At 48.1% G+C, this 18,698-nt stretch overlaps 1 protein-coding gene across 10 annotated transcripts in view; it reads right to left on the reverse strand.

Annotated features, from left to right (window-relative positions):
* The window catches only part of Pcnx2 (pecanex 2), a 200,038-nt gene extending 183,980 nt beyond the window's left edge, over nucleotides 1-16,058 (reverse strand). For 6 of the 10 annotated variants that reach the window (XM_045150741.1, XM_045150736.1, XM_045150740.1 and 3 more), the window contains exons 1-4: nucleotides 15,906-16,058; nucleotides 5,100-5,305; nucleotides 3,188-3,311; nucleotides 2,183-2,219 (exon numbers count right to left, since the gene is read on the reverse strand). In XM_045150741.1, coding sequence (XP_045006676.1) covers nucleotides 2,183-2,219; nucleotides 3,188-3,311; nucleotides 5,100-5,305; nucleotides 15,906-16,058 — 520 coding nt within the window. Of the gene's footprint in view, nucleotides 1-2,182; nucleotides 2,220-3,187; nucleotides 3,312-5,099; nucleotides 5,306-6,267; nucleotides 6,377-15,905 lie in introns of those variants that run through there. The other 4 variants (XM_045150737.1, XM_004659700.2, XM_045150738.1 and 1 more) reach the window with 4 other exon arrangements.
* Nucleotides 16,059-18,698: the final 2,640 nt, after the last annotated feature.

Genomic DNA, 18,698 nt, shown 5'->3' on the forward strand with positions numbered 1-18,698 from the left:
TGCCAGGCAAGCGTTCTACCCACTGAACCACATCCTCAGCCCCCAGATGTTTAATGTCTCACACAAGGTGAATAATGACCAAATTACATCAAAACTAAAAACAGCCCCAGCAACACAAGGGCTTGGATGCTTATTTTTAACAATATCACTTCCACCGCAGATGGTTCCTGGAAGGTCTATATTTAAAACAATGACTGAGGGGCTGCAGAGTCGGCGTGGTGGATAAAAACATTTGTTATGCAAGCATGCTAACCTGAGCTTGGATCCCCAGACATAAAACCACATCAATCCAGACACCGTCCATATGCCCAGTGCACTTAAAGCGAGCGGGGAAGCAGAGACGGACCAGCTGGCCTGATGTCCACGGCAGCAAACAGTAAAAGACCCTGCCTCACTAAGGTGGAAGGCGAGGACTGCCCCCAGGGTGTCCTCTGACCTCCATGTGTGCTCTATGGCACACACAAGACTGTGGGCATGCACACGCACACATACACGTAATTAAACAGATAAAATAAATAAAACAATGACTCCACTTTTAGTTTTTGCTGTGTCAAGTCCTCAAGGGGCTGAGCTATGTCAACAACACTGAGAGCTGTGGCTAGAAAGGTCCTGGCCCTGCTTTCAACTGTCCGTCACCTTGAGCCCGTGACTGCATTCTCATTGACAGGTCACCCCATATGATCCTTTGCTCTGGGGACCATGCTGAGCCCTGCATCCTCAGCAGCATTCTGACCTCTGCTGTCAGTAGCTCTCGATGCCTATTTTTGCACTGTCACATGCCCCTGGATCACAGCCCTCCACTCCTTTATATCTTCATTCCTCCACATGTGCATGCAGTGTACATGCAAAACATACCATGTACATGTCATGTGTGCTAAATATACATAGTATCCATGCTATGTGCATGGTGTGTGTAGTATGTAATATACATGTGATACATGTACTGGACTATAAGCATTCAATATCTCCAATCACAACACACAAGAAAGACATCATAACAAAACACATGTTTTCAAGACAGCTACAATAACCTGACCACCAAAAACACAACCATGTTTACAGATGCAAAAACATTTAGCAAGTATTTGATGAAAGCCCAGTGTCCTTCCATAATGAAAAATACTCAAAAAGTTGTGATTATGAGAGAACTCTGTAAACCTGGTAAGTGCCATCTATAAAACACTCAAAGCCAACATGACACTTATGATAACATATAGCAAGCCTTTTCCCTGAGACAACAAGCAATGGTGTTTGCTCTCACTAATCCTAATCAATATGGCACTGGAAATGCTCGCCAAAGCAATTCATCAAGAAAAAGAAATAAATACCAACAAGATGGGAAAAGGAAGAGTATCTGCATGCCAAAGTGGCATCATCTTATACAGAGAAAGTACTAAAGAAGGGGGCTGGACAGATTACTCAGTGGTTAAAGGCACTTGCTTGCAAAGCCTGTCTGCCAAGATCCAATTTTCTAGTACTCATGTAAAGCAGGATGCAAAGTGGTGCATGTGTCTGTGGTCTCAACAGAACTACAACAATGGGAGGCGGAGCCAGGAGAACCCAAAGGGAAGCTCTCAAGCCAGCTGGGCAGATATTCAGACATTCATTTGCAGTCTGACAGTTCCTCTGCAGAGGCAAGAGACTCTGTCTCAAAGAAGGTGGAGTACAGACACTTTGATGTAGTCCTCTGACTTCTACACATGGCCATGTGTGCATACACACAAATAAATGAAAATAAATAAGAAGGTAAGAAGACATTAAACAAGATAATTTGTGCAAGTGGCTTTATGTGGATACTGGGAAATCAAACCCAGGCTGTCAGGATTTGCAAGCAAGCACCACATTAACCACAGAGCCATCCCCAACCCAATAATTGTGTTTTTTTTTAAAGATTTTATTATTTATTTATTTATTAGAGACAGAGAGAGGGAGAGAGAGAGAATGGGCATGCCAGGGCCTCTAGCCACTGCAAAAGAACCCCAGATGCATGTGCCACCTTGTCCATCTGGCTTACATGGGACATGGAAAATTGAACCTGGGTCCTTAGGCTTCACAGGCAAGTGCCTTAACAGCTAAGCCCATCTCTCCAGGTGCAATAAATGTGGTTTTAATACGATTCTCACTTAAGTCAATCTGTTTCATAAATACCCTTCACTTCCCTCAGATAAGGTCGTCACTCTACCTTTGAGATCATCCACCGTCTCCTGTGCTGACAACTCCTGTAGAAACAAGAGGCAAACAGGTGAATCAGTGCGAGGCACACTTCCAGGAGTCAGCAGCCATCCATCCACAGCTGCCATTTGTCCGAATGGCACACGGGGCAGGGGCGCTTCAACATGCATGCTCCTTAAACCTCCAGAAAATAGACCAGAGAGATGGAGTCAACAAAGTGTACCTACGTGCAGACCTTTGACCAAGACTACCGGAACAAAGAACAGATATTCTAATTAACAAGTCAATGCAGAAAGAGTAAGACGTGTGGTGGTTTGAATCAGATGTCCACCATGAACTCATGCTTGGCCCCCAGCTGGTGTCAGCTTGGGAGATGGAGCCTTGCCAGGGGAGGTGTGTTGTTGAGTGTGAGCTTCAGGATGGTATAGCTCAGTTTCCTCCCTGACATAGCTCCGCTCACTCTCTTGCTGCTGTCTTCTACCTGCTGTGGCAAGGTGTGCTGTCCAGCCTCAGCTCTACCATCTTTCCCTGCCATCAGGAAGCTTCCCCGCAAGACTGTGAGCCAAGAGAAACCTTTCCTCTCATCAGCTGCTTATGGCCAAGTGTTTTGTCCCAGAAATGAGAAGTCACTGCAGAAACACGGCTTATACTACACTGACAAGGTTCAACAAACTGACATTTTAGAAAAAACAAAAAGGTGAATTGGGACTTTCTAGAAGACAAGATTTAATGTGGAATGCCATGGAGAATTGGAGTTCATTCCAAATCTCGTTACTTAATGGATGAAAGGAGAAAAGAGACAGGACAATGATCTCTTCACGATGGACAGCCCACAGGGCCTTGGTGTTCTAGGAACACACAGCTGTCTGCTGTCTGATGCTTCCAAAAGAGACCTTCGGCCATTTCCACAGCCTACCAGTGACAAGTACAAGAACCAACAACTACAGGGTGCCCACTACCATGGACACTCCCATGCTAGGGGCACGGACAGACTGAAACTGAAGAGGTCACCAACCAACAGCCCCGAGGAATGCTGGGAATGGACGCTCTGCCCCCTGGAGCTGCAGCGGAGGGGCGGGGTGGGCAGGTTCCCTCTCAACTCCTCCTTCTTGCCGCTGTGAATGTGCCTGGTATTGCTGCTGCGAAAGAGAAGCGGAGCAGACATTACCAGCTGGACTCCTCTGGCAGCCCTCCCAGAACATTCCCTCCCTAACCCTTCCTTGTACACAAATCTTATTGTGAGTGTGTGCGTGCACACACGCACATGCATGGGTGGGTTTACTGGCCAGAAGACAAACCAGGTGTTATCCTCAGGAACACTGTCCAACATTTATTTTTTCCAACAGGGTCTCTCACTGGCCTGGAGAGTACTCATTAGACTACACTAATTAGATCAGGTCACTGGTGCCCAAGAATTCTACCGTCTCCAGCTCCCCAGCGCTGGGTTTATAAGGCATGTACCACCACACCCAAGGTTTCCACATGGATCTGGGGGCCAAACCCAGGCCCACCAGGCTTATTGTTTTAATGAATTTCTGTTTACTATTCATTTATTTTTGAGAGGTCTGTGGGCATGTTGACACGTGTGTGCGGGCCGGAGGACAACCTCTGGTGACATCTTCAGGAATGCTGGCCACTTCTCTTTGAGAGTCATTCACCTGAAACTCACCAATCAGGATAGAATGGCTAACCAGCAAACCCCAGGGACCCACCTATCTCCACCGACCGTCCCAGTGCTAGAATTACATGGACACTGGGATTGAACTGAAATTCCCCATCCTTGTGGGACATTCTACCCAGGGAGCTATAACCCCAGTCTTGTTTTTTAAATTTATTTGCAAGGGAGAGAGCGAGAGAAAGAGAAAGAGAGAGACAGAATAGGTACACCAGGGCCTCTAGTCACTGCAAATGAACTCCAGATGCATGCACCACTTTGTGCATGTGACTTTACATGGGTACTGGAGAATCGAACTTGGGTTGTTGGGTTTTGTAGGCAAGTCTCTTAACTTCTGAGTCATCTCTTCAGGCCCACCCAATCTTACTTTTTAAAGATCACATAATAAATATCACCTTAAGATTAGAAGACATGTTTCTTAAGGACCTCCAGATGTCACACAAGTTACCCAAGCATTGGTCTCAGTTCTAAGCTATGTCTCCTCTTCAGATCAACAGATGCATGCTATGCTGATCATTTGGGGTGCTCTATGAATTTACGTCAAAGGACAAAAACACTGAAGGTGAATGTTTTGCAATGATATGTGGCAAGGGGTGGGGAGGTAAGGCCACACAGAACAGAGAACACAGCTACATGCCTGGATGCCTGGGAACAACCCCTAAAGGCCAGCGTGAGGGGGATACATGGCAACCAGAGACAAGAGAAATAATAAACATCTGCAGCAGGCTGATCACTTCCCCAAACCTACCTTCTCCCTGACTCCCCCTGTGCCCCTGTCCTGCCCAGAGACAGAAGTAACCAATCCCATGTTGCCAAATACGATGAACACCGCTGTATATTGTTCTGTACTATGAAAAGTATGAAAAAACAAAAACTTAAATCGCAGCTCAGAGACTTTGCGAGGCTACTCTGTCTGGCAGAGCTGTTTTCTTGTGATCTCCCTGTCTTGGTCTTTACTCTCCCACTATAGCTCAGCCTAAGCTGAATGAATTTTAAGCAAGTGCCTTTAACCAGTGAGCCATCTCTCCAGCTCAGCAAACCAATTTTTGATCATGGTGCAAAGTTAAGCTGGCAGTCAGTTTAAACACCCAGATTAGAGAAATCCCGTCTACACTTAAACATACTCTTACATACAGGGCACAGAGATCTGTGCCCGCCCAGGCTGGTCCTCTTCACCCAGCCCTAAGAAGTGGGAAACATTTAATCATAACCCAAAGCTTTCTGCTGGCACTGTGTGCACTGGCAAGGTCACCTTGGGTGTTTGGGGCTGGCCGTGTGCTGGCTGCCGGCCTCTCTGTCTTGCCTTGGTTTGTCTCGTTTCCTGGGGGGCTTTTGCTGGACCACTTCTCCCTTATCGAACATGAGGTGCAGACGGTAGCTGACGAGCTTGATGACAGCAAAGAAGATTGTCACCAAGCCACAGTACAACAGCACGGTGAGGGCATTCGGGGGGAAAGCCTGCGGAGAGAAAAGGGAGGCGAGGGATTGTCCTTCTGTCTTGAGTCTGACAAGGCAAGCGCATTCCTAGCTACGTGCCAAGCATGCATCGGGAAAGGCCGCATCTTACTGGTTTTCTGTCTTTTGCTGAGGTGACAGAGGAGAGCTGGTGTACCTCAGTTCTGACCTGGGGACCAAGGTTTGACTGTAAGTTCTAAAAGGCCTTTGCTGTTTCAGCGAGTGCATGCGTGTGGCATGCGTGTTTGTACATGTGCGGGTGCATGTGGGGGGACATATGTACTCTGTGTGCATGTGTGTGTGGAGACTACAGGTTGACGCTGAGTGTCTCCTGCAATAACTCTCCACTGTATTTTTTTTTTTTTTTGGTTTTTTTTGAGGTAGGGTCTCACTGTAGCCCCAGGCTGACTTGCAATTCACTATGGAGTCTCAGGGTGGCCTCGAACTCATGGCGATCCTCCTACCTCTGCCTCCCAGTGCTGGGATTAAAGGCGTGCGCCACCACGCCTGGCTCTACTCCACTGTATTTTTGAAACAGGGTTGTCACACTTAATCCAATACTCAAGGATCTGGCTAGACTGGCTGGCAATGAGCCCAAGGATCCTCTGTCTCTGCCTCCCCAGTGGGATTACAGACATACAATGCCAAGCCAGGCATGTTCACATGGGTGCTGGGATCTGAACTCAGACCCTCCCATGTGCACAGCAAGTACTTTGCCTATTCAGCCATCACCCCAGCCCACAACTGCTTGATTGTACAATATGTATTTTGTTCTGAAATTCAGATGACTAAGAACACTAATGTAATTTCACCGTGTATGCACTGTTCCAAACACTACCCTGTACTTTATCGGTACGTATAATTATTATGTTAATAAAAATTTAAAAATGAATAGTCAGAATAAAGGCATTATCGTGATTTTTATCTCTACCCTCCAATGCATACATAATAATTCCAAAACTCACATGAACTCTTACTTGTAACAAGACTAATGAATGCAATTCAAAGCCCTCCTTTGACATCAGATGGAATGGGTAGGTCTGGAACTGTGAAGGTTGAGAGGAGTTTCCTTATGGAGCCAAACCACAGAAGAAAGCTCATGGGGGCTTCTACTGACTGTCACCTTGACAGGACCTACAGTCACCCGGGAGGAATTATATGAGTTATGTTAATCAAGGTGGGAGGCGCCAACGACTGTGGGCAGCACAATTCCAGGGCAAGGGTTCCGGCTGTTCAAAGAGAAGAGCGCGGGCTGAGCGGCAGCTTTCATCCCTCTTCCTCACGGTGTGAATGCGACAACGTGACGCTGGCCTCCTGGTACTGCCACGCTTCCCCTGCCACGTGGGAACTGCTTGCTGGAAGACACTTTCCTTCCCTAAGCTTCTCAGGTATCCAGTCCTGGCAACAAGAAAACCTTCCTGCTTTCCTCATGCTTACTAGGTACTGAAACCTTTTTATTAGCTTCCTTCTTTTTTGTATTTTTTTAATGAGAGACAGAGAATTAGCACACCAGGGCCTCCAACCACTGCAATCGAAACCCCAGACATCTTATCACATGCATGACTTTGCGTGCTTGCATCACCTTGTGCGTCTGGCTTACATGGGAGCTGAAGAGTTGAACATGAGTCCTTAGGCTTGGCACACAAGCACCTTAACTGCTAAGCCGTCTCTCCAGCCCAGCTTCCTTCTTTTTTTTCTAGGTTCCTTGTTTTCACTGATTTTTGTGAACATGTATGTTCCCTCTCTCCCCACTTACTTAATGCTACACCTAACTTCTGCTTTGTTTCCTGCTTCCCAGTGTGACTTAGAGACATCTCTGCAGCTGTCAATTTTGCGATTCCTTTTTCATAACAGCATGGCACCTCTTCTTCATGGACATACCATCATCTCTCTAACCAGGTCTCTACCAGTGGACACCTGTTCCTAGTCTTCTGTTATAATAATGCTTTGATGATTCACCTTCCATCTTCCTAGAATGGCTGCATGTTCAAACCACCTCATGTTTCATCCTTCAATTCTTTTCTATCTAGAAATGCAGGGCCTTTTCTGTTTGCTTTTCTTTGTTTGTTTGTTTTGAGGTAGGGTCTCACTCTAGCCCAGGCTGACCTGGAATTCACTATGTAGTTTCAGACTGGCCTCAAACTCATGCCAATCCTCCTACTTCTGCCTGCTGAGTGCTGGGATCACACCTGGATGGTATATACCTTTTTTTTTTATTAGTAATACGGGAATTTTTCATGTTTATTGGCCTATGTTTGACAACTGTCCATTTACAGCACTCTAAATGTGTTCATATCATCCCTTTTTGACCCACATTTGTTCATCAGATCCATGTAAAGTGGAAGGTCTGAGGATGGGCTCCACACCTCTCTGGCTCTTTCTAATACACTCAATGGCAGCTTAGTGTCCAGCCAATTATTTGTCAGTGACACTGGTGAGGTACTGGGGCGATGGCTCAGTTGGTTGAAAGCAAGAAGAGCTAAGTTCAGATCTCTAGCACCCACATAAAAGACCCGAGTGGAGTGCCACACTCTTGCAATCCCAGTGCTGGGGAGGTGGAGACAGGAGACTCTCCAGGAATTGCTGGTTTAGCTGAATCTTTGAGCTGTGGCTTCAGTGAGAGATCTTTTCTCAAAAAAATAAAAATAAGAAGAGGGGCTGGAGATATGGCTTAGCAGTTAAGGTGCTTGTCTGTGAAGCCAAAGGACCCAGGTTTGGTTCCCCAGGACCCACATAAGCCAGATGCACAAGGAGGCACATGCGTCTGGAATTTGTTTGCAGTGTCTACATGCCCTGGCACACCATTCTTCCTCTGTCTCCAATCTCTCCCTCCCTCTCTCTCTCTCTTTCTCTCTCCTTTTATTTTTAAAAATTAAAATAAAAATAGAGAGTTGGCTCAGCAGTTAAGGCACTCGCCTATGAAACCTAGCAACCCAGATTCAACTCCCCAGTGACCATATAAAGCCAGATGCATGAGGTGGTTCATGTGTCTGGAGTTCATTTGCAGCTGGCAGAGGTTACACGCCCTGGCACACCCATTCTCTGACTGTCTTTTCTCTCCATTTGCAAATAGATAAATAATTTTTTTAAAAAATAAGGTTGGGAGCTGGAGAGATGGCTTAGTGATTAAGGTGGCTGCCTGCAAAGCTAAAGGACCTCGGTTTGATTCCCCAGGACCCACATAACCCAAATGCACAAGGTGGCACATACATCTGGAGTTCGTCTGTAGTGGCTGGAAGCCCTGGCACACCCATTCTCTCCCCCCCCCTTTCCCTCTCTCAAATAAATAAATAAAATAAAATAAAGTATAAAAAAGTTGGGCTGGAGAGATGGCTTAGTAGTTAAGGTGATGCCTGTGAAGCCCAAGGACCCATGTTTGACTCTCCAGGTCCCATGTTAGCCAGATGCACAAAGGTGAGGCCAGTGCGAGGTCACACATTCCCATTAGGTGGTACAAGCATCTGGAGCTCGATGGTAGTGGCTGAGGTCCTGGTCCACTAATTCCCTCCCCCCTCCCCTCTCTCTCTCTCATAAAAAAATAAGGTGGAGAGTGATTGAGGAAAGACTCAGAATCAACCACTGGCCTCCACATGCGTGTACACACATCTAAGCAAGAACATGTGCAAACACATAACCCCCACACACAGAGAGATAGTGGGGATAAAATAGTCACAATATTACTGGGGTTAATGAAGTCTCCCCATGCAGTCAAGACTGGCCTTGAATGTGCACTCCTCCTGCCTCAGCCTCCCAAGTGCCTGGATGGCAAGTCTACACCGCCACATGAGCTCAGACCGGCTCATGACAGGGTGAGACAGACGACGTGGACAAGACAAACACAGTGTCCAGTGCACCAGGACCTCTCCACGTCAGCCCAGCTTCCGTCTCCTACCCATCACTCCTGAAACTCTGCACCTGAATTCACCATGAGTTACTGAAAAGTTCTTTAAGGAGAATTATCCATTACTCAGCTAATACATGCACGTACAAGTTTAATATGGAACAAGGAGCCATTGAGCGAATTTCTTCACAGCTGGTCAGGGACATTGAGACATAATAAGAAAAACTAATCACGAACCAAGCCAGATAACCATTGTATTTCTTCTCTCCTTGCGGTGACTAAATGCCTGACAAAAAGTCAACTAAGGAAGGCACGGTTTATGTTGGCTCACACTTTAGGCACCACTTGTCATGGTGGAGAAGGCATGGTCTCCTCAAATCGTCACATCTGAGCACACCAAGAAGTGGAGAACAGGCAGGAAGGGGGGCCTGGATACCACTCTAGGCCACCCATTTCCTCCAACAAGGCTCCTCCTCCCCCAGCCTAAGGTTCCACAGCCTCTCAAAACACCTGGGCAGCAAGTGTTCAAATACATCAGCCTACGAAATATTTCACATTCAAGCCACTGAATGTGAGGCAGTGGGGATTGAAATCCAGTCCCCACCGTACAAACTACGAACGGTGGGAGCTGAAGCCTGCCTTGGCACCCGTTCTGTACATGCTACATGGGGGACCCTCTCCTGCTGCCTCTAAAACCCACACATCTCCCCTCATCCCTAGTCCTCCCCTGACAATGCTGTAAACATACATACACACACAAACGTGCGCGCGTGTGCATAAAAAATATAAATAACTCAAACGTGTTAACGCTTCGTACCTTAAACAACTACTAAATCAACCACAATGAGAGAAAACAAACCTAAAATTCTATTTTTATTTACTTATTTATTTATGCTTTGAGGTAAGGTCTTGCTTTAGCCCATGTTGATCTGGAATTTACTATGCAGTCCTAGGTTGGTGTGGAACTCAGGGTGATCCTCCTACCTCTCCTCCAGAATGCTGGGATTAAAGGCGTGCACAGGCATGCCTGGCTCTAAAATTCTATACACTCACAAGTGAACTTAAAGCTGTAACAAATTGGTAGCATAACCCAGAGAGAAACATAAACAGCAACAAAAATAAGAAGAAAAGTTTTAGCCCCAGCAACCTAATGAACAATAATGGTCTAGGAGGAGCACTATTATTAGTTATGGGTTTATCCTAAAAATAATAAGGATGACTTCTACATGACCTTGAACTTGTCTGGACAATCTGTACCAGCTAGCGTGGTGCAGCGGGGGCTGTGTGTGCGTTTCAGGGCTGGGAGAGGGACCTGGCTGTCGACCAGGACTATTGCTGCACAAGGAAGGAAACACGAGGTGAAGAGGGCAAAGGAGCAGAGGCCTTTCCCTTTCGAGATTCTGCATCCAGAATAAGCTGCTAACGGGATGACTGTTTCCGTATCCCAGCCCTGTGTACCGAATGGACGTCCATGACTGCTGCTGCCCCAGATTTGGGTCTCCAAATGCCGCCCAAAAGGGTCAAAGTTCTCAGGCTGGGGAGATGCCCGGTGGGCAAACTGCTAGCTGTGCAAGAACGAGGGCCTAAGTTTGAATTGTCTTGTCGTGCGCCTTTAGTCCCAGTGCTGGGGGTCCAGACACAGGGAGACCCCGGGGTTCATTAGCTGTCACTTGACTGTTGGTCTGAATTGGTGAGATCCTGGCTCAACAAAGAGACCTATCTCAAAGAATAAGGTGGGATGCAACTGAATAAGACATCTAAAACTGACCTCCCAACATTGACCTCTGTCCTACACATGAGAATTCATGTGCACGTGCACGCACGCACACACACACACACTCAAAAGGGGAGGCTGTCTGAGGAGAAGGCTCAGCAGATAATGCCCTTGTCACTCAAGCTGAGGTGCCTAAATTTAATCTCTAGATCGCACATAAAAAGCCAAAAGCCCGGGCAAGCTTCTACGACCCCAGCACGCCGATGGTGGCCGGGAGTGAGGAGGAGACAGGAGGATTCACAGTGAGCACAGCACAATGGGAGCCCACTGCAAGAAACCCTGCCTCAACGTGAGGAGGGAAAGCAGAGGAATGCCCCAAGCGGTCCTCTGACCACATGTGCCGTGGCCACATTCCCACACTTCCTCACACGAACATGCTTACACATGAACACACACAAATAAAGAAGAAAATAAAACATCTAAAAAAAAAAAAAAACTGTTAAGGATCCAGGTTTTGCTTCCATGCTCCTTGGAAAGAGGGCTGATTCTTCCAGGCTGGGCACAGGCGGCTTACGCGGCTGGAACATCTTGTTAGAGTAGAAAGCAAAAAAGGGTCATCACTGGTGTGGAAAAATCCAAAGGACCTGGAAACCGTGTTGCCCCACTTTGAATCATTTTGTGACAGACCAGTGGGTCCTGACTCTCCGTGGGGTACTACAATGAGAGTTATGCGTGAATAAGGCTTCATCCAGGGGTTTGATTCTCACTCCAGTCAGGAGTTGAGCAGTATAAACATCATAAGGCACAGTTCACGTTAACAGTCGGGCCTTGCTGTAAGCACCCCTTTTAATGCTTCTTTTTCCTTTAAATAAGCTAAGATGCTGGGGGATGGGCACTGGGACTCTCATTTCCAGTTTCTAAGTCCTTCCCTGGTGCCGGGCTATCCGGAACAGAGGACTATCAACTTGGAGTCCCTCCTGAGCCAGCCACACTGCTCCCTTGGAGGCCTGGGCGTTTTGAAACAGAGCAGATGACTTCTGGCAGCTGCCCCACAACTACAGCTGCTTGCCGCTGAATCACGACTCCAGCTTCCAAAGGCATCTCACCAGCCGCGACTGTTCTAGACAGCAGGTGCCAGACTGTTTTGCCATCACAAGCCTCAGAGAACTCTAGCAGCCATCTCTAACCAGGCCAGAGGAGAAGCACATCTTGTGGTGGTTCTGCAGAAAGGGTGAGGTTGGTGGAATTCATTTGCATGAAGTGCTGCGCTGTGGTTGGTGCGGACTTTTTGCCACACACCCCACTCTGGCTTCAGAAGTAGGTTGATCAGCTCACTTTTTGTTGTTGTTGTTCAAGGCAGGGTCTCACGTAGTCCAGGCTGACCTGAAACTCACCATGTAGTCTAGGCTGGCCTCGAACTCACAGAAATCCTCCTATCTCGGCTTCCAGGGTGTGTGTGCGCCACTCCAAAGAACCTCTGAGCTCACTTCGAGTCAGCCGGGACACCTTCCTGTGCTGGCCCTGGTGCTGTAATATTAGGACCAGTGGAGATTTCTGTCTGGTGTCCCCCTCACCTTGTTGCTTTTGATCATTACGGTGGAGTGGGCTGAGCTGCTAACACCGAGAAGACGGCAGGAGCGGCAGTGTGCGCAAGGGTATCAGCGTGGCAGAGGCAGCAGCAGGAGCAGAGAAGAGAATGCAACCGGAACGGTAGGCAGGGGGAGGGAGCAGGAACAAGAGGGAGCAGAAGTGTCGAGAGAAGGTGATGGATGGTCATCTGGGTGCGGAGTGAGGGCTGAGGCAGAAGAAAGAGGCTTGAAGAGCAGAAATCTAAAGGGAGGGAGGGAGAGAAGGGAGCCAGAGAAAGGAGCCAGAGAAGGCTATGGAGTAAAAGAACTATAAGCTGGGCATGGAGGCGCACACCTTTAATGTCAGCCCTTGGGAGGCACAGGTGGGAGAATCACAGTGGGTTCGAGGCCACCCTGATCTGAGCCTACATTCTTAAATATTGAAACTTCACCAAAAATTAGTTCTAAATACTTCTAAATAAGAACTTCATTGAAAATGATTTCCTAATCAGAATTATAAAATAGAGGGGCACCGGGTGTGGTGGCGCACACCTTTAATCCCAGCACTTAGGAGGCAGAGGTAGAAGGATCATCATGAATTCACGGCCACCCCAGACTACATAGTGAATTCCAGGTCAGCCTGGACTAGAGTGAGATCCTACCTTAAAAAACCAAAAACAAACAAACAAACAAAAATAGTGGGGCTAAAGAGACGGTTTACCTGTTAAGGCACTTCTCTGCAAAACCTAAGGACCAATGTTCAATTCTCCAGGACCCACATAAGCCAGATGCACAAAGTGGCACATGAGTCTGAAGTTCATTTGTAGTGGTTGGAGGCCCTGGCTCACCCATTCTCTTCCTCACTTCTCTGCTTCTTTCTCTGTCTCTCTCAAATAAATAATTATTTTAAAAAATAATTATAAAATAGAAGTCAAATTTATGAATAAATCACAATCAGGTTAAAAGTGGTTTTATTAATACACACACATATATGCACACACACATGTGTATATATATGCATGTGCTATATGGTAAATTCCTACACTGAAAGTAATAAACAATTATTGCCAGCTTTATCAAAAGCATCTAGGACAACTCACAAAAGAAGGGCACGGGGAGGGCCATCAGACCCACCCCCAAGTGAGACTTCAGGTGCCCCCGTGTCCTTCTCTTGTCAGGTTCTGAGAAGCAGCTCTGTCCATGCCCTCGCTGGGCATCCACATGCACCCTGTGGGGGAACGACAGCTTCACCCTGCTGTGACTGTCCAGAAGCTGGAGCTGGTGGGTGGGGGGGGGGGTGGACTCTTGCCTCTGCTCACCCAACTTACAGGCTGCAGAAGTAGGATAAGAACCCAGGCTCTTGGTCCTCAAGACTCTGTTCAGCACCCTTCTAGGCAGAGGCCCACAGACTAACAGAAAACAACATACAAAATCACCCAAGAGCCGGGCGTGGTGGCACACCACCTTAATCTCAGCACTTGGAAGGCAGAGATGGAAGGTTCGCCATGAGTTTGAGGCCACCCTGAGACTACAGAGTGAGTTCCAGGTCAGCGTGGAATAGAGTGACAGCCTACCTCAAAAAAAATAATAAAATAAAAAATAATAAAAATGAAAAAAAAATCACCCAAGTAGGGGTTAGGGAGATGGTGCCGTGTATAAAGAGCTTTCTGTGCAAGCATGAGTTCCGATCCCCCCCTACCCATGAAAATTCTGAACGTGGTGGTGAATGTCTGTAATCCCAGCAGTGAGGAGGTAGAGACAGGCATATCCCTAGCGCTTGCTGGCCTGCTGGTCTAGCCGAATGGGCAAATTCAGCTAAGGACCCTGTCTCAAAAGGAATAGGGTGGCAGTGGGTTGGGAAGATGGCTCAGCAGCTTAAGGCTCTTGCTTGCAAAGTCTGTTGGCTCAGATTTGATTCCTCAGTAACTAACTTCACAAAGCCAGAAGCACAAAAAAATGTGTCTGTAGTGTCAAGAGGCCACAGTGTGCCCATGCTCTCCTTTCTCTTCTCTGTCTCTTCACTCTCTATCTCCCCTTATAAATAAATACATAAAGACATTTTTTTTAAATCAATAAGGTGGAGAGAGATTGGGGAAGACCCCAGATGTCAACTTCTAGCCTCCTCATGCATGCACACACAAATATATACATACAAACACGTATGCACACACATATGCAAAAATAAAATCACTGAAAGAGGAAACGTGCATGTGTTGAGGAGCCTCCAAGAAGCTTCTGACAGAAATCCTTCTCATACCCAATTTCATATCATTTTCCTGCAATGTGATCCTTTTGCATTTTTACAAGAAAGCTGACGTCTTGGTAGGGCCCACATCGGGCTGACCGACTAGAAAGTCTCAGGACAGAACTGGAAGCCAGCACTGAGGCCAGGCAGGCCGGCGCCGGACACATGGTCACACACACTCCGCTGTTTAGTCCCACTGGCAACCCTGCACACCTGCACTACTTTCTCTCATTACAGATGAGAAAATGAAACGGCAGAGTCAGTGACTCCCTCCAAGGTCAGAGAAGAGGCAGACGATGGATGTAGGCAGCTTGTCCTCAGGGAGAACAGAGGCCCCAAGCCACTGTCTATCTCGAATGTCAGATTCGGACGTCAGCCATGCGGACTCACTGAGGACTCTTATGGGGGAGAACATAACCACACACTGACTTCAACAGATATCGAAAGCAGCTCTCAGCACACCAAGTTTTTTACAAATGCTGTTCACCATGGTTTTAATTATATGCCTTTATCCGACCCAAGGTCACCAGCGCCACTATCCAGCAAACCCTCACCACAAGCCAACTAAGGCGGGCAGACCCAAGGAGGTGCTGGCTCACTGCTTCGGCATAAGGAACACGACATTTATTATGCATGACGGGACTGTTTTAGGAACTTCTGTTCCCAGTGGTGTGGAAACTGTGAGGCAACTAACTGATCTTTGAACTTGCCTTCCCGAAGCAAAACAGAAGAGAGCCAGGAAACTGTGCACAGCTAAAACGGGGACGCTTGGCGACACCTCCGATTGCCTTTCGCTATCAGACGCCACTGCTTATATCAAATACTGTCCCAAACCAACCAGTCCGAGCCCTAAGGTGGGGCTCCGACTAGGCAGTCCTTCCCCAGACACAGGCAGAGACTGACTCATCCTGACATCAGCATGGATTCTTAATGAGCCCCCAAAGTCTTTTCTATTCCTTTCTGTTTAGAAATCCCAGGTGCCCTTCAGGATCTCTGCCCCAAATCCCTGATGCCCTCTGGTCTGGCTTCTTAACGACTGCTCCCCTCCCACCCCAGGCCTCCTCCGTGACTCCCACCTCCTCCCCATCTTCTTACTTTCTTCCTGCTCCCCTTCCTCCTCCACAACCTTCCCCTGATCTTCTCCCTCCAACCTCCTTCCCTTCTTCTTCCTCTTCCTCCTCTTCCACATTTCCACCTCTCTCTACACCCCTCCCTCCCCCGCCCGGGGGACTCACCAGGTGCAGGGCCAGCGGCAGCAGCAGCAGAAACAGCCACAGGTACAGGTGGCAGCTGTTGGTGAACTTGCTGTGCTCGGGGTCGTGGTACCAGCCGCCGGTGAGCGCGGCCCACACGCCCTGGAGGAGCAGCTGCAGCAGCGGGGACGCCATGCCGGCGGCGCCCGGCCGGGCTCACGCGTGTCCGGGGCTCAGCACCCGCGCGCGCAGACCGCACCTCCGCCGCCGTCCCCGCCGCCTCCGCCACGGCCGACGCTCCAGCTGCTTCTCCGCTCAAACCCCCGGGGCGCGGCGCCGGCGCCTGCTGCTGCGGCCGGGCAGGTGGGCGCCATGTCCGCGGGAGGAAGGATTTTCCCATCGTGCTCTACGGCAGCGGCGCAAGGATGCGCCTGCGGCTCCGCCCCGAGCCCGCCCAGGGCTGAGACAACTCTCAGGCTCTTCCTATCTGAGGACCCCAGTGCCCTTCTCCCTCATCCTCCCAAGAGGGCGTACAAGAGCTGGAAGCACAGAACAGGATACTCCTTGGTCTCTCCCTCTCTCTGTCCCCCACCTATAACAAAAGATTTGCCCAACTTCAAGACCCTGCCTCACAACACAACCTCCTTGAGCCCTGTCTGCACACCTTCAGTCAGTGTCCTCCGCCGGCTCCAAACCAGGGCCTCTGACCATCTTTGCTCTTCCTCTTGAGCACATTTCGGCCCTGACTTTTTCTCCTCCACCCCAATTATTCAACTTGATACATAGCGGTGGAAAATGGCATTCATGGAATAATTTTAGGAGACTCAATTAGCAACTTGTATTATATTAATTGCTGAGACAGGGTCTCACTTTGTAGCCTAGGCTGGCCTGTAACTCTACTATGTGGCTAGGCTAGCCTCAGAATCACCAGTGGGACTAATCACTAGTTTTTAGTTTTTCTCTACTGTTTAATGGAAACGCCACCGGGTAGAATTTTCTAGTAAGCTCCACGCTGATATGTATTTGGCCATCTTTAGGAGGTACACTTTGAATGCTCTTCCAAGAGTGGGTTTTGGAAAGGGAGGAGTAATGGTTGTTATGGTGTGAGTGTGAAATGCCCATCACCGGCTCCTGTGTTTGAACACTTGGGTCCCTAGGGATGGATCTTGAAGGTAATGTCCATTTCTGGTTCCCATCTGATTCTCTACATCTTGTCTGCTCGCATGTGGAGATCTGACACTCTGGACACCCTCCATCAGACAGCCACTCTGGCTGTCATACCCTCCCTGACATGTTGGACTGTGTGGTGGTGTGATAAACTTGTTCCCCAAAAATGTATGTGTTCTAAATGCTATGTCCCAAGCTGGTGGCAATTGGGGAATTGGATCCTCCTGGATGCAGTGTAATGTTGGGGAAGGGCTTATGGGTGTTATAACCAGCTCCTCTTGCTGGTGTTTGGCACTTTCCTGCTCCTGTTTCCAGAGGAATTGTTTTCTCAAGCTCAGAGAAGAATGTCACTGGTATTCCGATGCGCACTACACTGAATCTGCAGGTCACTTTGGGTAATGTAGCCATTTTCACAGCGTTAACTCTGTTGGTACTCCAGGTGTAGATTGCAAACTCTTTGCTCAACATACATTCCCCAGATGTTTTGATTCAAATAAGTTTAAAGTGGAAATTGTTGCTTATTACACCAGGAAGGAGGAAGCGTGGAGGGGAGTGGAGAGAGATCTGAAGAGGAAGCGGAGGAAGGATGTGAGAGGGAAAGCAGAGCGGACACGGTGCATGTTGGGCACTAGGGGGCAGCAGAGCGGTGGCGAGAAGAGAAGTTAAGCGCACCCTGGGTCCTGCCAAGCAAGGAAGGATTCACTTAGTAAATTCTACGTTCCGGAAAGCTCATTTTTCTCGTCTGTTCACGAAGGTCGTGTGCATTCTGTCTGCGTTGCTACTGTGTGCATGTGTCTAGTGTGCATTCGGGCTTTCATTTGCATGGGAGAGGCTTTCAGGTACAATCCCCAGTTCCACAACAAGAACTTTGGGGCTAAGGCCAAACAATTATTTGAAGGAAAAAAAAAGGAGATAAAAATAAAAATTATACAACACATAGAAAATAATAAAGACATACTACATCAATATTATTCAGATACAAAATGACAAAACCGTTACCTAAAGATGTCCACAGACCCCGGCATGGGTGGCACACACCTTTAATCCCAGCACTGGGGAGGCTGCGGTTGGAGGATCACTGTGAGTTTGAGGTCAGTCTGAGACTACGTCGTGAATTCCAGGTCAGTTTGGGCTAGAGTGAGACTTTACCTTGAAAAAAACAAAAAGTAAAAAATTAAAATTAAAAAAAAGATGTCCACAAATGATTATGCCAGCAACCATGCACGGAGGAAAGGCAGCTGCTCGCCAAGCCTGTCTCCTTCTTCCCAGAGAACGTGGAGCCACCACCTCCCAGAGCCTCTGAGTTAGTGGACGTGGTGGGCCTGGGTTCTGGGGCATCAACAGGAGGGTGGCGGTGTCAGGCCTGACAAGGTCAGTTTCTGGCGTTGTCTGGGTCCTCAGCTGGCCGTGGCATGTGCAGCAGAGCTGTGGTGCTGGAAGACATCACCAGGGCTGGTCTCTGAGCATGAGGAGAAAATCTGCATGGCCAGATGCAGATTTTACACAGTTAAACCACCAAATGTCAGGGCATGTTTGCCACCGCAGCACATGCGATCAGAAGTATTGCAGAAACTTCCTTACACAGTGTACAAAAATCAACACAAGAGAACAGCACAGACTTCAGGTTGGAACCATGGAGACGCAAGCTATTTAACAGAGAGGAAGGGA

Source organism: Jaculus jaculus, chromosome 5 (genome assembly GCF_020740685.1).
Source record: "Jaculus jaculus isolate mJacJac1 chromosome 5, mJacJac1.mat.Y.cur, whole genome shotgun sequence".
Taxonomy (NCBI): Eukaryota; Metazoa; Chordata; class Mammalia; order Rodentia; family Dipodidae; genus Jaculus; species Jaculus jaculus.